Genomic DNA, 17,118 nt, shown 5'->3' on the forward strand with positions numbered 1-17,118 from the left:
AGAATTTCTTCATTCCTTTTCATTATTCGTTTTTAACATCTATTCCCTTGTAAGATGAATCTAGTTCATAAATAGTTTTGCGCCTAATTTGAAGTCAAACACATTCCAGAAAGCCACTTTCAAAATATTGCAGTAAACAAGTCGGAATACCTCAACACTTTAGTATAAGAGATACTCTACCGTCTAATTCTCTTTTACGCGAAGTCAACATAACTCTTCGCCTGCCGATCACCATCACATCACATTCAGTGGTTTTCAGGGAGAATGAGATATCAAAACTAACATGTTTTTTTCCTCGTCTCTCAATATTTCTTTTTTTTTTGCTAAACACTCTTTATTTATTTTCTCTCCAAAAAAATCTTTATTATAATAATAAATTGTCAATTTCAAATTGTGACAATATTATTGACGTCATTTTTAATTTACATTATGATTGAAATTGAACTCAAGTATTTTGTTTATTACTTGTGTATTGTTTTTTTTCATTTTAAAAGTTTTAGAAAGCAAAGAAAGTTTTATTAAAAGTACAAGGCACGTTTTATGTACATTAAATGTGTTATACACTTTGTTTTATTGTTATAAAATGAAATTTGAATTACTTTAAAGTGAATAAAGTGAATAAAAAACAAAACAAAAGTGAATTGTTGGAAAAATTGAGCAGAAAAAAAGACAAAAATCACTTTTTTCAAACAAAATACCCAAAAATAGAGTCTAGGGTTCAATTGCACAAAGTGTATATAAAAGGGAGTTAGATAACTTAAAAGCGAATAATGAAATTACAAAAAAAAAACAAAACTTCGTAATCAAAGTTACTTTTGAATGAAATTAAAACTCTTTTTTTTTTTTGCCATTAAAAAGATTATTGAAGCGTAATTTCCGAAAAAATTAATTTTTGTTGTATTTTGAAATTTTCATGATTTTAATGGAGGAACAACAAGACAAGAGTGATAATAAAAGTTTTTCTTTCTTCCCTTTACTTTTGGTCTTTCATAAAATTTGTTTCACTTAATTACGATATTACTTAATTAGGTTTTTATAGTTCTCCTTATGTCCAAAAAAATAGTTAAGAAAAATAATTTAGAAAAGTAATTGAACCTTATAAAACTTGCGTTGAGTATATGAAAAATTTGAGACATACAAAAAAAAAGGGTCATTTCAAAATGTTTGATGTGTTCTATTTCCTGAAATTGTATAATAAAATTATGGAAAAATTTAGAGCATAATTATTCAATATAAAAAAATTTTGGATATTATACCACTTTTACCCATTATCCGTGTAAAAAAATATTTGTTGCCACCAATATTTTCTGAGCTTCTCATTATGACACCAAATAAATGAACGATTGTATGAATGCTGATTGTAAATAGCTTATAGTTTAAAATTAAAATTCCGTTCAAGATTTGTAATCTATGAAAATAGTCCACGAAATTTTAGCAGTTGGGTATTTTGACATCTTGCCAGTTATTATTACTGAATTGTGTACGGTAATACTGTGCTCTGGAAATCAAAGTTAAGCACTTCTTTTAAATTTTAAGGTTAATAAGTAAATAAGCCATTAGTTAACATCCCGAAAAAAAATTTAATTTGGCTCTTAGTCAGAGATTAACTTTATGCCAACCGAACTGAGGCAGGCAGACAGATGGACGGCCAGACAGCTATACACACAGGCATATAGATCGACAGAAATCTCCCTAAAGACAGTTTATTTAAGCTCCCCTTCCATGGATAAGAGCGTTTCCACGGAACTTGACATGCGAAATTTAGTGTCATCACAGATAACCTATATGGTTGTTAAAAAACTAACTTCAGTCTTATTGAAGAATCTTACAAATACAAAGGCCAGTGATTCTTGGATTTTAAAGCTAAAATTTATTTTATTTTAATGTCATTCTAATGTCATTGTAATTGCTAAATGATTTTAAGTTTATTTCTTTGTTTTAGGAAAATGCAAATATAATTAGATAAAGACTCCGGTTACCCTGGTTTTACAAATTTACAATCTACAAATCCAGATGAAGACTAATATTATAATATTGTGAATGTGAAATTTGTAATTTTAAAATGGCAATCTATATGGCAGAATAATGTGTTCGAAAATCGGGCTCATAAAAGGTAAGTAAATGTTGTAAAATAAATAATTTTGCTTTAATATTTTAAATTTCGAGAAAATTTATTCTATATAGCTAATTTTATTTTATTAATATTGTTACTTAAATTTTAGTTATGTAATAATGTGTTCACCCCTTGCATTTTTTGATACAATGCACCTCTAACCTAAAACCTTTTGAATATTCATTAAAATTGTATCTTTACTATAATAAATTCAATTTAGTACTAACCTTTATTTTTTAATTTTCTTTCCGAAGTCATAAATTATTTGCCAAAATTATTGCACAAAATTTATTGAAAGTTTAAAAAAAATTTGTTTTTTTTTTGATAAATTTATTTTTCATCGTCAAGCAATTCATGTATAAAAATTATTCTAACTTGAGGCAATGATTAAAAATTTTCTTACAATAAGGCATTGCTTATTCAATTTATAAAACTCTTCTTTGTATTACAGTCTTACACCTTGCATTTTCGTGAAGGGTATATTAACTTTGGTATGAAATTTGTAATCACTTGAAGGAATTGTCTGCGGTATGGAGACATATATTCTTACTCAATGTAAAACTCAGCCTTAAACTCTGCGAACACTAAATTTCTACAGATTGCTTTTTTACTATCAATAACGGAGTCTATTGACGGGTAGCTGCCTTACAACTTAAAGAGTTTATTCCACATGTTGCAAAAACTAATAAAGATTATAATAATAAAATTTTGTACAGGTGGGCCCAATTAAATTTTACATTATATTTAAAAAATTTTAATGGGATGGCTGCACAGAGTCGGGTAGCCGTTAAAATTCTTCATAAGTTTTTTGAGATTCATAAAATTTTCCAATCACGTGTCTAATCATGTCTCTGATTTAGTCTCTGAAAATTTTGTAGCATGATTCAACAGGTTCGAATAGTTTTAAATATAAAGCAACTTTTTATACGTCGATTTTTAAGGTGCAGGGTATAATTCAGTCGGTTTAGACCGTCTTAAACGTTTTTTACTTTATTCGTTTGTTATATTTTAAATTTATTTTCATTCACTCATAATAATAATAAGGAATTTTTGTTGTTGCTGTGCAAAGCATTCTTTAAAAGAGAACACTGGCTATAAAAAATAACAATTACTGTGTAATGAAGAAGAATAAATGGTCATCTAAACTATTGAAAATTGCATTAGGTCAAAAATTGCAAGTTTTCTATTGAAACACTTCTTCTTCTTCTTTTAAAAATTACAACATTTTAAGCAGCAACAAAGTCATTGTTATTGCATATCAGGCAATTGTGTTATTTTTGTTAATAATTTAATAAATTTAACATTCAAAATTATGTTGATTAAGAATTTTGAAAAAAATTTTTGAAATTCTATTAAAAATTATTTAAAAACTTGCGATTTACAGCTGTGACGGAACAATATTGTGAGATACTCTAGTTCTAAATGCTCAAATTTCAAAAATTTCTTTTGGAACGTCAGTATTTTTTATTAATAACTTAGTTGATAAAACCCCAAGTTACATACACCATAATACCTTATGAAGTATCAGGATAGTGTCTGAAATGTATCTAGAATAAAGCATATATTGTGCCTGAAATGTGTCAAGAATATAGTTTCTCATGCTAATACCATAACGCTCTCTCATAATTTTCACATGCACCTATCTTTGTATTTTAAAATCAAAATAATATAAAAGTTTCACCTTAACCAAATCCAATTTATTGTGCGGGTTTTCGTAATTGCTGAGTAAAGTTTTAAATAAAGTAGAACTTGATTTAACGCACGTATAGTCAGAACAGGATGTTCCCATTTGAATTTTCCAAAAAATGTAAGCCACTGATTATTGTTTACGTGCAAATTTGATTAAATTTAAAACATCAGTAGCTTATGGCATATTGTTCCTGTACAAAAATAAAAATTTTTGTTTATTCAAAACTTTTCTACTTTTGACCACATTAAAATTTATCCATTCTCAAGTCCATGGTTTATCGTTTATTATACTATATATTATAATGTCATCAACAAAAAATCAATCAAGTGTTACGAAAAAGATTTAACCAAATCTATTGTTGTTTCAAATCTGTGAAGCAGAAATCAAAAGAAAATTTATAAGAAAAACAAAAATGTGATCTAAAAAAATGTGTTTTTATTAATGTCGTTTACTTTAATTTACATAGAAAATGGGTACCCTTTACAAATTCCAAAGTATATATACGTAATCGTATTCCAATAATATTTGAATCCAACCTGAAATTCACTTGTTTAAAATAAAAAATTTTCTAATATAAAATAGGTGTTAAAGAAAGTATTTTGATCAGTTACAAATTACATTTCATACCGGTTAAGTTGACATATAGAATACCGGAAATATGTCAGTTTTAAAATATTTTTTAATTATTTTATTAGTGTCCTTATTGAATATCAATATAATACAAGCAATTAATAGACGTACTGATAAATCATCAAAAATATCATCAAAATTATCAAATCAAAAAAATGATCAATTTGAAAATAATTGGCAACCAATTGGTTATCATACTGAAACAGATCACAACATACCACATAATGAAAATATTGAAGATCGTCAAATTAAAGATATTTCCGTCAAATCCACTGAATTTTTTCATGATTTAACTGGAACAAAATCACCATATGATAAAGATATGAAAACATTAGCTGAAAGGGGATTAAAATTAATAAAGGAACAAGAAAGAGAAGATAAATATAAAGATCTTAAATCAATGGATAGTAAAAATAATCATAATGGTGCAGCATTATCATTAAAAATACCAAATAATAATTTTAATAAACCATTTAGTTATGGATTTCTTATACCTTCAAATGATAATAATGAACAAAATAAAGAAAAATCAAAACATCATAATGATTATCATCAACATTCAAGTGATTATCATCCACAACAGCAACAACAATCTCAATATTCACCACAGTTGTATGAACAACAACAACAACATCATAATATTGGAAATCAATATTATAATCAAAATCCACATCAAACACATGAATATTATGAAATTCCACAAAATTTCGCACCACATTTTGAAGCTCTTACACAAGCAAGAGATTCTGTTATAAAAAATAATCATCATATTCCACAAGTGCAACATCAACATCAACAATATAATCAACAAACATCATTACCACCAAGTAATTATGATGTTGATATACAACATAATCATAATACATTTCAAGGATCGCCCCCAGATCATTCATCTATTATTGAACATTATAATGAAAATGTTCATAACTTTAACCCAACAACAAATCCAAATAATCAAATACATATACAAAAATTTCCTGGTTCTCCTCCAGAATCTTACAATCATGAACAATATTATAATAGTAACGGTAATGAAATGGCTCCACATTTTGAAGCGTTAACAGGAGAACAAATGCCACCATTAAATCATCATAATAAAAATTCATCCAAAAAAAAGAAAAAATCTAAGAATAATAATCATCATCATCATCATCATGATGATCATCATTATGATTTTAATGATGATATGTTTGGTCATGATACATCATCTTGTGATGATGGTATTGATTGTGATCATGCTAAAGAAAATCAACATAATAAATCATCGAAAAAACATAAAAATCATCATCATCATCATAATCATCATAAAACTAATCAACAACATCCAGATACAGCAACATTATTAAATCATAAAATCTTCCATGATAATGAAGAAAATCTAAGTATAAGCTCACCAGATGATAATAATAGTAGTAATCAACATTCATATCACAATTCTCATCATTCTATCAGTAATGGTGGTAAAAAATCCAAGAAAAATAAGAAAAATAAACGACATCATAAAAATAATCATCAAAGCAGGGGTGTTGCAACACAACCTTTAGCTAATACCAAAGAACAATATCATATGTCAGATCATCCGCATAAAGGACATTCCTATCAGGTAATTGAATATCCACAAGAAAGTAGAATTAATGAAAGATTTACAAAACCATTGAATGAAACTGTTTCAAAGAATACAAACACCAAATCAACTGTAACAAAAGAATCTTCATCTCCAACGCCAACAACAAAATTAAATAATCAAAAATTTAATAAAAAATTTGATGAAAAATATTTGAATAAAGATTCTAAAAATAAAAATTCCAAATCGCAACCAGAATCAGAGAAAAATAAAGATAAAACCGATTTGAAATCGAATGGAAAAAATTTCACTAAATCAAACAGTGGCGTTCCTCTACCATCTCCCGAATATAAATTTCTTATTAATTATAAGGATGCCAGTGATCGTAATGATAAAAATATTAATGATAAAGAAAAAATTGGATTAGACGAACCAGAAAACAAAGAAATTCGATATTATCAGTAAGTTTTTTAAAAATCAAAAAATAATATTTAAATAAAAAATATTATTTTTAAAATTTAATTTATTTAAAAATATATATATACATATATATATATAATATATATTCATATAGAGATATTTATATAGCAAAAAAGGAACCGAAATTCATGGAAATGGGGCATAAAATTGAAAAGCCTGGATATTTAGAGGAGCGTTTCGAAGAGAATGATCGTAAAAATAATCAATTTAGAGGAAGTGTTAAATGGATTAATCATAAAGGTGAACAAGGTCTACAATTATGGGATTTAGGTCATTTTGGCTAAATTCATCTTATATAATATTTAATTCAGCCATTGAAATGATTTTATTCCAATTAATTACGATCATTTTATTATTAATTTCGTTTGATTATCTTTTTTTACTTATTGAATATTTTTAATTTTGTTACGATATGTTTTTTTTTTATTTTTGTAATTAATTTTGTTAATTTGTTTTAATAAAAATAAAAAACAATTTTTTTATTAAGAAAAATAAATTATTTCACCCCTGAGAAAAAATTTATTAACATCCCTGCCTAACGTCAATGTTACAATTGTAATGTACATATTACTACATAATTCAGCAATTTGATTTATACTGTATACAATTAACCCAGCCAGTAAGAACAACTTTGACATCGGAATTGTAATAATACTGTAACACAAAACAATTCAGCAATTAACGGTCATAAGCTGATTTGATTAGTAAGTCAGAAATGTCGACATCAGAATAATTGATGACATTACTTTGCCACTATTTGATTTCAATTTGTTTCACATTCTTATAAGATGGAATTTGTGCGTAGTAATGCAAAAATTATTGAATCATACTAAAATGCAGATTTGACGTTAATTTAATTTATTCAGCAACGTAATTTTAATTGCTGAATAAGCTGAACTATTATCAGATTCGCTTTTTGGTAAGCACTTTTAATTTACATAGATTTTTAATTCATTATTTACAAAATAATGCCAAAATATCCCATTTTTTCCTAAAATATCATCACCTTACATAATTTCTTAAGATTGACGGATGAATTGACTTGAAAATATTAAAAAAATACCAAAATGCGAAAAGTAAACTTGACCTTGATATCTATTTTTTCTGATAACAAAAAAATTAGATTATAAAAGCTGCGTTATTCTTTTAAAGTACCACCTCTCTAGTTATTTGAATTTTAAATTGCTAACATATGATTGGCATAAAACTATCAATCAGATGATTAATCGATATAATATTATAAAAAATATTTACTACTGAAGGGTCAATATTAATCACCTTCATTATATACCACTATTAAGAAAATGATGTATGAAGGTAAGTTGAAAAATATTTGGAATATTTTAAACATTGTACATACTAAAAACTAATTCTCTCATATAAAATTGAAAATTTAAAGGGTAAAATGAAATTATCAAATTACTGTTTGCTCAGCTTATGTATCGCTACACGTGCTACAAAACTACACCGTGCAAGTACGAATCTATTATACATGTAGATACCAATTACAGTATAAAAACATTAAGTCAAGATTTTATTTCTCTAGTTAATGTGAATTGTTTATGATGTGTTAAAGTGATGACTTCTAATGGATTTAAGATGTAATAAAAATAACTATGCACGTATGTACGTATAATGCTGGCTGACTTCCAAATTGTAAAAACTGCGTTATACGAGTATTAGGTGAACTGTCATTGTCTCATTGTTGAAGTTTGAAAATTTTGATGAAGCAACAGATGTGGAATTTTAATGAAGCATTCAATTCAATATTGCTTAAAAATCGTTTTGAATACGTAGAAAGACAAGTTGTCAAGCGTCAATATTATATGCGAATGTAAAAACATATGATTGTGACGACTTTAAATTTTAAATTCCCTTCATAATGTAAGCATAATACTCTATAACTATAATAAAGTTCATATAGGGAGGTTTGTTACATGTTTTGGGAGCAAGGCTATATGTTTAAAGATAATATATCATACGTGCTCAGGAATATTTTCAAATGTTTGTCAATGGTGTTGTCTCTTTTATATTTAATATTATTAAATAATATTATGGATAATATTGTAGCAGTAGCAAATTTGTTATACTCAGCAGTTATTTACCATAGATGCAGTATGTAATTTATTTCTTAGTTTATGTTGTTGCTATTAACAATAAATTAATAATTATTAATAATTATCAGCATCATGATAGTTTATCGGTTTTTTTTATTACATACACACATACTTTAATATTAACATTATTATTATGGATTTTTGCTTCTTAAATACCCGATTAAGGTGTGACTGTCTAAGTCTATATAAGCTGCATATAATAAAATGTTATTTTTAGAAAAAAAAAATTAAGTTTAATAAATAATAAAATTTTTTTTTTTTTGATTTTCGTTGCTAACCTTAAAATTTTTAAAGTTATTAATAATTATTATAAAATTTATGCCTAAAGGGATCATAACAGTAAAAATCTGTACATTTATGACAGAGGATTGAAAAATTAACATTAAATTTTATAAAAAAATTAATGGCCTTGACAAATATTAATAAATTTATTTTTTTTTAATTATAAAAAGAATTAAAATTAGTTGAATGAATTTTTTTTTATCAATTAATTGTTTTTAGAATATTTTGTATTAAGTTTAGAAAATTAAATTTTAACTTTTATTTTCAAATGAAATATTGCAAAAATTATTTATAAGAGTTGCCACCCATAATGTTATTTACGTTACTAACACAACGATGTACCCAAATTGTAGTGGGCTCTCACATAGAGTGCTCTCTTCTAAAGGGTTGAAATTAAATTATTATTATTTATTTCGGCAACTTACTTAAATAACAAATAAATCAAGTGAATTCTGATTTAGTCCATTAAGAAATTTGATGTTATTTCCATTCGAATGTAGATTATATTGTCGATTGTTTTGTATTTGTGTACATGTAATGTGTACATTGATAATATTTTCAATCATCGACTTAATATATCTTAGGATGTCGATCATTTTTCATTGCTCACAGCAGAATTCGACTTAATATATCTTAGGATGTCGATAATTTTTCATTGCTTGCACCAAAATTCTTTTAAACTAATTTATAAAAATTCTACTATCTTTCGAATTAATTGATAATTTTTTTTTAATATAACAGTGATTACGACAAGAATGAAACTATATTAGAAAAAAATTTTAATCTACATATGAAAACAAATACGATTAGATGTTTAATTTTACCATAAAGTATACTAGTAAAAATAATGCGTGCTCTGAATAACTGAGAAGAACGGACATTCGGCCGATCATTGGAACAATTACCATATAGTTTTTCACTACAAAAAATTTGTGAAATTTTTACAGATCAACCAGATTGATAAGGCTGTTGGTGAATGTGCAAATTCTTCTTGATTGTTTATATGAAAATGATAGACTAAACAGAAAACGAGGTCTGTCATCCCTTCATGGATGAGAAAGATAGTGTGGTGTAATTGTGAATGCGAATTCGTGATCGAATGTCTCTCACTTGCGATTGAAAATATGAGATATTTCAGAAGAATTTTGTGACTACGATGGAAATCTTGCGGCTCGTATTGTGTTAGCAATACTACAATTTTTCAGTATCACAAAATATCCTACTGGCCGATAGAAAAAACAAAATATACACTTAAGCCCTTATTTTTGGATAGTCTATTCATAGTTTAATAACATGAATAGTTCAATATATTTTTCCTCGAACTTTAATTGTGTAATAAAAATTACCTTAATTATTGCCATTTTATTGCTCTCCTTTACAAGTTACCATGCCCAACAAATCCATATTTTACAATTGATTTTATTTCTTAACGCAAATGGTGTTTCCATAATATTATTTAAAAACCATTAAAATTAAAAATTTTCCAACATTTTTTTTTCTTTATCAATTTTGTAATTTTCACTTTTTGTTTTTTCTTGTAAAATTTGTGCGTGCGCACATTTCTTAATATTTTCTTTTTTTTTTCAACTTTGTTATTGTAATGTTAATGAAAATTTTTATTTTTTACTAAGTATTTTGTAAATAAAAATTTTTTTAACAGCTAGGGTGAATGAAACTTATTGCTTTTTGAACTTGATTTAAATATTCGAAGACTAAAAATTTTACAATTCAATTTTGAAAAAAAAAATATTGATTAATTATAATAAATTAACTATATAAAAAAAGAAATGCATTTTAAATTTTCATTACACATTTTTTGTACATTATTATAGCTAATTACATATTTTACTTGAACAAAATTTTTAATTCGAAATCTTATTGAAATTGCGTGTAAAATTTTATTTATCGTGGCTTATAAATTCAATTACATATATTTATTTATTAATATAAAAAAATTTTATATGCGTTTGTATGTGTGTAATTTAGTATAATAACCTTTTTGATTCCATAATTTAAGTATGGGTAGAAGAAAAGCAAATAATGGAAATACTTAAATAATTGAAATTATAAAATAGAAATTGTATTGAACGTTTTAAAATCTCGTGTCGCATATAAAATTTCATGTAAAGGTATTATAGGATTAAAATGCAAACGTAAAATTCAATTACAAGCTCGCAAATATACAAAAATCTAGTTTTATCATAACTTAACATCCCAATATTCTTAATATGTAAAGCAAGGCCCACGGCTTGAAACTTTGCAAACGACATTGCAAAAAACAACCCCATTTAAATCATCTTATAGTGAAAAAAAATTCTGCATTGTCAAACCATCTGCCCGCCAGTTTTTCTTTCTACTATTTTAATTGGACTCATTTTGAAAAATTGGGTTCGTTCAGTTACCATATAACTCCAAAAAATTTATTTTAAATATTTAAAAAAAAATTAATAAAGCCGGAACTTCATGAATCACAGCTTACATATATCCTATAAAATGAAATAAGTACACGGACGAGAGTGGCTGTTATACAACTCTAAAAACTAATTTTAAATATTTTAAGACTAATTGAGACTACTAAATATTTAGTAAAAGAGTGACGAATTGTTGATAACTTGTTATACGTCCCAAAGTTAATGTTCAACTGGTTCATTATTACAATTCAGTTGATTAAGCTCAACCAGCAAAATTTTATTCTTTTCCTAACATCTTTGGAATCTCTTACGAAATTTAGAAATATATCCGAAATTTTTAGGTCAAGTTCGACATGGCAACTTCGCAATTTGCATAAATCTAGTAACACTTAAAAAATTTTTCTTTCGAGCTCATATATTATTACTTCCAATCCAAGTTAATACAGAAATTAAAAAATTTTTCCTACAATCGTCACATATATTATAAAAATCATAACAATTTTTCCGTAAAATAATTTCAATAACCCCTTGAGAACTCTTGAATTTCGCAAAACTTCGCGTCACTTAAGTGTAATTTTTAGATATAAGATTCACACGAAGAATATCCAAAAAAAAAAAATTCTCACATTTTCCATGCAATCGTCTTAATTAACTTCATTTCACTACGTACACACACATAATATCACATAATATAGACACAATACATATCTCCTGTAATCCCAAACTTTATTAAAAATAACATTAACTTCCTGATTCTTAAAATCCTTTTCCTTAAACACATGATCATCTTTTTCATTATAAAGAAAAAAATTCTCATATCATATCAAAAACTATCCCTTAAAATATCCATTATAAGCAAACAGAAGCAAAAAAAAAAAAACTGGTCATTTATTCCGGTCAAACCAGTTTATTTGAACCTTTATTTAAAAAAAAAAAACAACAAAATCAAAAGGACACCAAAAATTTTTAAAGAAACAAAAGTCCGAAATACTGAAATCTCTGAGAAAAAGTTAAAAATTTTCTTGTTTTTATTTAAAATGTTGTAACAAATTAACCAACACAATTACAAGAGAAATACAACTAAAAAGTCTTATACTGTAATCATTTCATGTATCCTTATTCAATACAATTTAAAGGATATTGCAAGTATAATATGAAAGGGTTACTTTACTACAATTTAAATGTTTTATCGAACCTTAAAATCACTTTTTCTCTTCGTACTCTTGTGAATTGACCTTTTCTATATCAAAAAATATGCTCATCGCAATCGAATCTGAAACCTCTTCTTTTATACAAATGAATAAATTATCACCGTTTATTCTTATTTACCATAATGTAAATATCCTTTAATTTAAAAAGAAAAAAAAAACCGGTTCTGGACATTTGAATTTCATTACCGAGAAGAATAGAAGACAAAATGAGAGACACAACTTTGTTATAAAAGAAATTTATTATAAGGAAGTAAATTTTGAAAATTTTATTTTTCTCACATTAAATTTATTTTTAAAATTAACATAAATTACAATAATTAAAATAAGAATTCTTAAAAAATTCAAAAAAAATTCATTTCCTTGTCCATAAATTATGTCCTTATGTCCATATGTCCATCAACTTAAATCAAAAAGAAAAAAGTCCACTACCTTATTTAAATATTTGAAGAAATTAAAAATTAAAATAAAATTTTTCCTCTTATTCAATAAAATTCATTTTCTTAATATCCTTAATATGTAAATTTTTTATCAAGGATATTCATGATAATTTTATAATATTAAAGATTTTAAAATAAATACAAAATTTAATTTCCTCATCGCATGATAATAATATTATGCAGAAATGCCACTGAACAATATTCTATATAAAAATTAAAGAATATTTATGTATACACGGAATACTATAGGATATTCATAATAATATTTATAAAGAAATTGAAATAGTTGTATTTAATAACAATAATTATATAAGTATTTGACAACATATTACAATGATGTGAAATACTCGTACTAGGCGGTAATACTCCTGTTATAATAACAATAATTATTTTCATACTAGCGATTTTTTTACATGGCAATAATGATTATTAATATTCATACGGCAATACACGGCAATACACGGTTATACGGCAATAATGATTAGTAATATTCATTAACTCTCAATAATATGAGAACAAATCAAAAGAGCATGTAAACAAGTTAAAAGAGCATATTAAAAATATCAGAAATTTTTCATTTATTCCAGCAGATGGCTCTAATATTTCTATGGTGATTGTTTTCAATTTTAGACTAAATATAACACTCTAAAATACTTACTATTACATTATATAAATACATATATTTATTTATCATTTAAAAATATAGTGGCATTCAGAGGGAAAACTTTTTAGCAACTATTTTTCTCTCAACCACATTTTCGTTTTGGTTAATATATTGTCGGAAGTGTTATACGCTACACCCTTAAGTGAAACGTAAAACAACATAAATTAATGCTCCTGTTCCATTTGCATGAGAAGAAAAAAAAACAACATATAAACCATATGTTGAGTTGAACATTAAATTTGAATCGAAATTCTGTTATACTACCATATATAAATTCAAGTGTAGATTTTTAAGACCGGACTTAATGTCTCTAAATGTTCTAATTTTATATAGATTATTGAATTCAAGAATAAATAGACACAGTTCACGTATTTAATATTTACTCTTCATATTTAGTATAACAGTACTCAGTATAACAGAAAATAATTTATTTTTCTTACATTAAATTCTGCCACTCGATTGTAGTAACGCGATGAAAATTTTCCAAATTCAAATACGTAACTTCTGGTATTTATATATAGTAATTGTAATTATTACTTTTTTCAAAATCCTCTGGACAATTTTGTTATAAACGTTACAATTATAATAGAACAGATCTTTTATTTCTTGCACAACAATTATACATTCCTATATATAAATCAAATGCAAGAATGTCACTGAAAATTATTTAAAAATTAAAAATAAAATATTAAAAAAAAATATTTATTTTCATTATCCTGTCTCTAACCCTTTCCTATAACTTTATGCATATTCATTTACTCATATATACAATATGCATATAGTCCTTTTTTATTATATAAAAATTTTTGTTTTCAATTCTCAATATTCATTTACTTGACAAACAACTTTTCTATAAATGCTATGCCAACAATATATTTTATTTATTTGCATTTTTTTTCATATCTGATGTACAGTTAAAAACCCTTTTTTTTTCATGATCGGACAAGGACATCTTGGGTCATCATAAAACTGGTTTATTAGAGATTTATCAAATACAAAAAAAAAGCGAAGAGAAAACCAGGAAAAGAACAAATTTATTTTTATTACTGTTATACCTTTTAATGATATTCAAAGTATCCTTTTTTTTTTACTCAAATCTTCCTATTATCTATATGAGTGTTCATGAATATAACAGTAAAATAAGAAATATTGTGTGAAATTCTCATTTATATACGAATGAAATAATAATATTGAGAATATTTTTTGTTATTCAATGACCCGAGTTTTGATCCTTTTTCTTTGTTCTCTTTTTTTCATTCTTCGTTTCCGTATAATGCTATTGCTTTTGTTGCTCTATATACCATTGGTCTCCTCAAATATTGAAATTATAGTTATACAAAACCTTCATCAATTAAATATTTTAAAAAAGAAAGATTTTATTAAATTTTGATTACTTTAGGAAACTAAATGAAAAACCGGACTGGCCAGTTTTTACGTGGGAATTATTTTAAAAGTGGAAGAAGCATAAAAAAAACAGGCAACTCTTTTGTATCTAATCCTTTCTTATTCTTGTATGTATAATAAACTTAAGAATGTGAATTAAAAGAGGAAGACAAATGATAATTTCGAAATAAACAAAAAAAAAATGAATTTTGGGGCACCAGCTTTAACAAAAGGACAATAGAAACGAAAATATTTAAGAACTATGATTTTTACAGTTTAATCCTAGTGAGAAAAATATTTGCATGCGTATATTTATATAATACTATGCACTATTGAATGCTTCCTATATTTTTGTAAGACTTAAATGTATTAAATAGTCACGTTCGAAATATACATATTACGTTATCTTATGGCCATTATAGTAAGATTCTTGAACACAAAGGTGTTGATTTGAAAATCTCGAGAAATTTGTTTGATAATTTTGGAGAATTCTTCTTATGCACATGAGAGTTTAGAAATTTACTGTAATAATGATTTGGATGGTTTTACTTCTGTGAAATACAAACTTAATTAGCGGCTTAGTTCTTCCTGTATAAAATTTTACAAAAACTTTTAAAATAATTTTATAAAAACTTCCGAAACAATTGTATTTGTTAGTTTTCTTAATAATAAATTGGGCTGGGAAGCTGCAAACTGCTTTGAAATTGAGCTTGTAAATATTGTCACCACTCTCTTTGCTCTCATTGCATTCTTTAATTTTTAATTATAACACTTTTCTCTTTAGATTCCATAAAGACACTTTGTAATTAACTAAATTCTGAAAATGTTTTTCTTTCTCTGTAGATCTCCCCTTTTTCAATGAATAAAAAGGGGAGGTGGCCAGAATCATCATTAAATTTTGGCATCCATGGTAAATGCATTTTTTACCAATATTTTAAAATAATTAAAATTTCTCAATTTTTTTGTCCAGTAGTCTTGAAACAAAATTAAAAAATTTAATTTTATTTTTCAATTTCTGGCAACTTTGCAATCATAAATATCAACAAAAAAAATTCTTTTTACAAACTTGCATTTTTGGCAAACTACAAAAAAAAAATATAAAAATTAATTTTTTTTGTTATTTTAATGAACTTGGAATCAAAAAATATGATAGAAAAATGAGAGAAAAAATCACACTTTCTTCAACATTGTTGTGCATGTCTCGCGATAATCGCATATTTTATAATAACATACGATCCACGTACGACATAACACTTACTAATATACACAATTTATTACTATATATACAGTTTTAATTATTTAAATGAAAGTTTTTGGCTATAAAACCTAAATTATCGCAATAGGTTAGGGTAGGATAGGTTAACGCGGCCCCCCGAAGGGTACACATAGGCAACCTAGACTCGTTTTTGTACGGTGGGATCTCTCGTTTCCGGTCCCTCATTCGAGTTCTAGCCGGAACCTCCCACAAATCGGCTAAGATCCCTAGTACTAACATCCGCTAAGTCCGCAGCGTAACCGGAAAAGCAAAAACCCAAGAAATCTGTACCTGGAGTACGCCACCCCTGGACATGTGTCACCCTCTTCACAGAATCTTCCAATGAGAATGTTTGCGGAGTGGCCCATCCTCCTTGTTTGTTCGCCAATCAGATGATGGCCCGTCAGAACCCCTATCACAGCACCGATATCCTTCTATCGAAGAGATATCAGGTTCCTTGTACAACGCAATGCTAGCTCTGGTCAGCTTTCTCGTCGCGTTACACCTTGTTCTATTTGCTCATCTCAGGTTGGTGCCCTTCACTGCCGCCTTACGTAACACCAGCTTGTTGGTGCTTAGAGGCATGCCTGGGTTTCTAATAGTTTTCGCAATAGTTTTTTTTATTAATACGAAATTAATTATAATACTTTATGCCTATGAGCCACAATTACTGCAATATCTTAAAAAAAACCCATCCATAATATTCAGATATTATTAAAAAAAAAATAATTAATTCTACAAATGTTTCATCTATGTCACTAGATAGCAATCACTATTATGAGTGTTACAATTTAAAATATACCCTAATAAATATTGGTATTTGAAATTTCTATATTATAGCTATTTTCATAAAATAAGTCAAGTTTAAAATTTCAACTAAG

At 26.2% G+C, this 17,118-nt stretch overlaps 1 protein-coding gene across 1 annotated transcript; it reads left to right on the forward strand.

The window, feature by feature from the left end:
* Positions 1-620: 620 nt before the first annotated feature.
* LOC129612751 (GATA zinc finger domain-containing protein 14-like) lies at positions 621-6,761 on the forward strand (the record flags this gene model as incomplete). The annotated part of the gene is made up of 7 exons (XM_055526511.1): positions 621-674; positions 2,565-2,604; positions 4,640-4,840; positions 4,958-5,461; positions 5,678-6,058; positions 6,254-6,458; positions 6,572-6,761. Coding segments are annotated over 7 exons (1,575 nt in total), but the record flags the coding sequence as incomplete, so codon positions are not given.
* Positions 6,762-17,118: the final 10,357 nt, after the last annotated feature.

The sequence above is a fragment of the Condylostylus longicornis genome, unplaced genomic scaffold, assembly GCF_029603195.1.
Source record: "Condylostylus longicornis isolate FDR11 unplaced genomic scaffold, ASM2960319v2 ptg000077l, whole genome shotgun sequence".
In the NCBI taxonomy this organism is placed as follows: Eukaryota; Metazoa; Arthropoda; class Insecta; order Diptera; family Dolichopodidae; genus Condylostylus; species Condylostylus longicornis.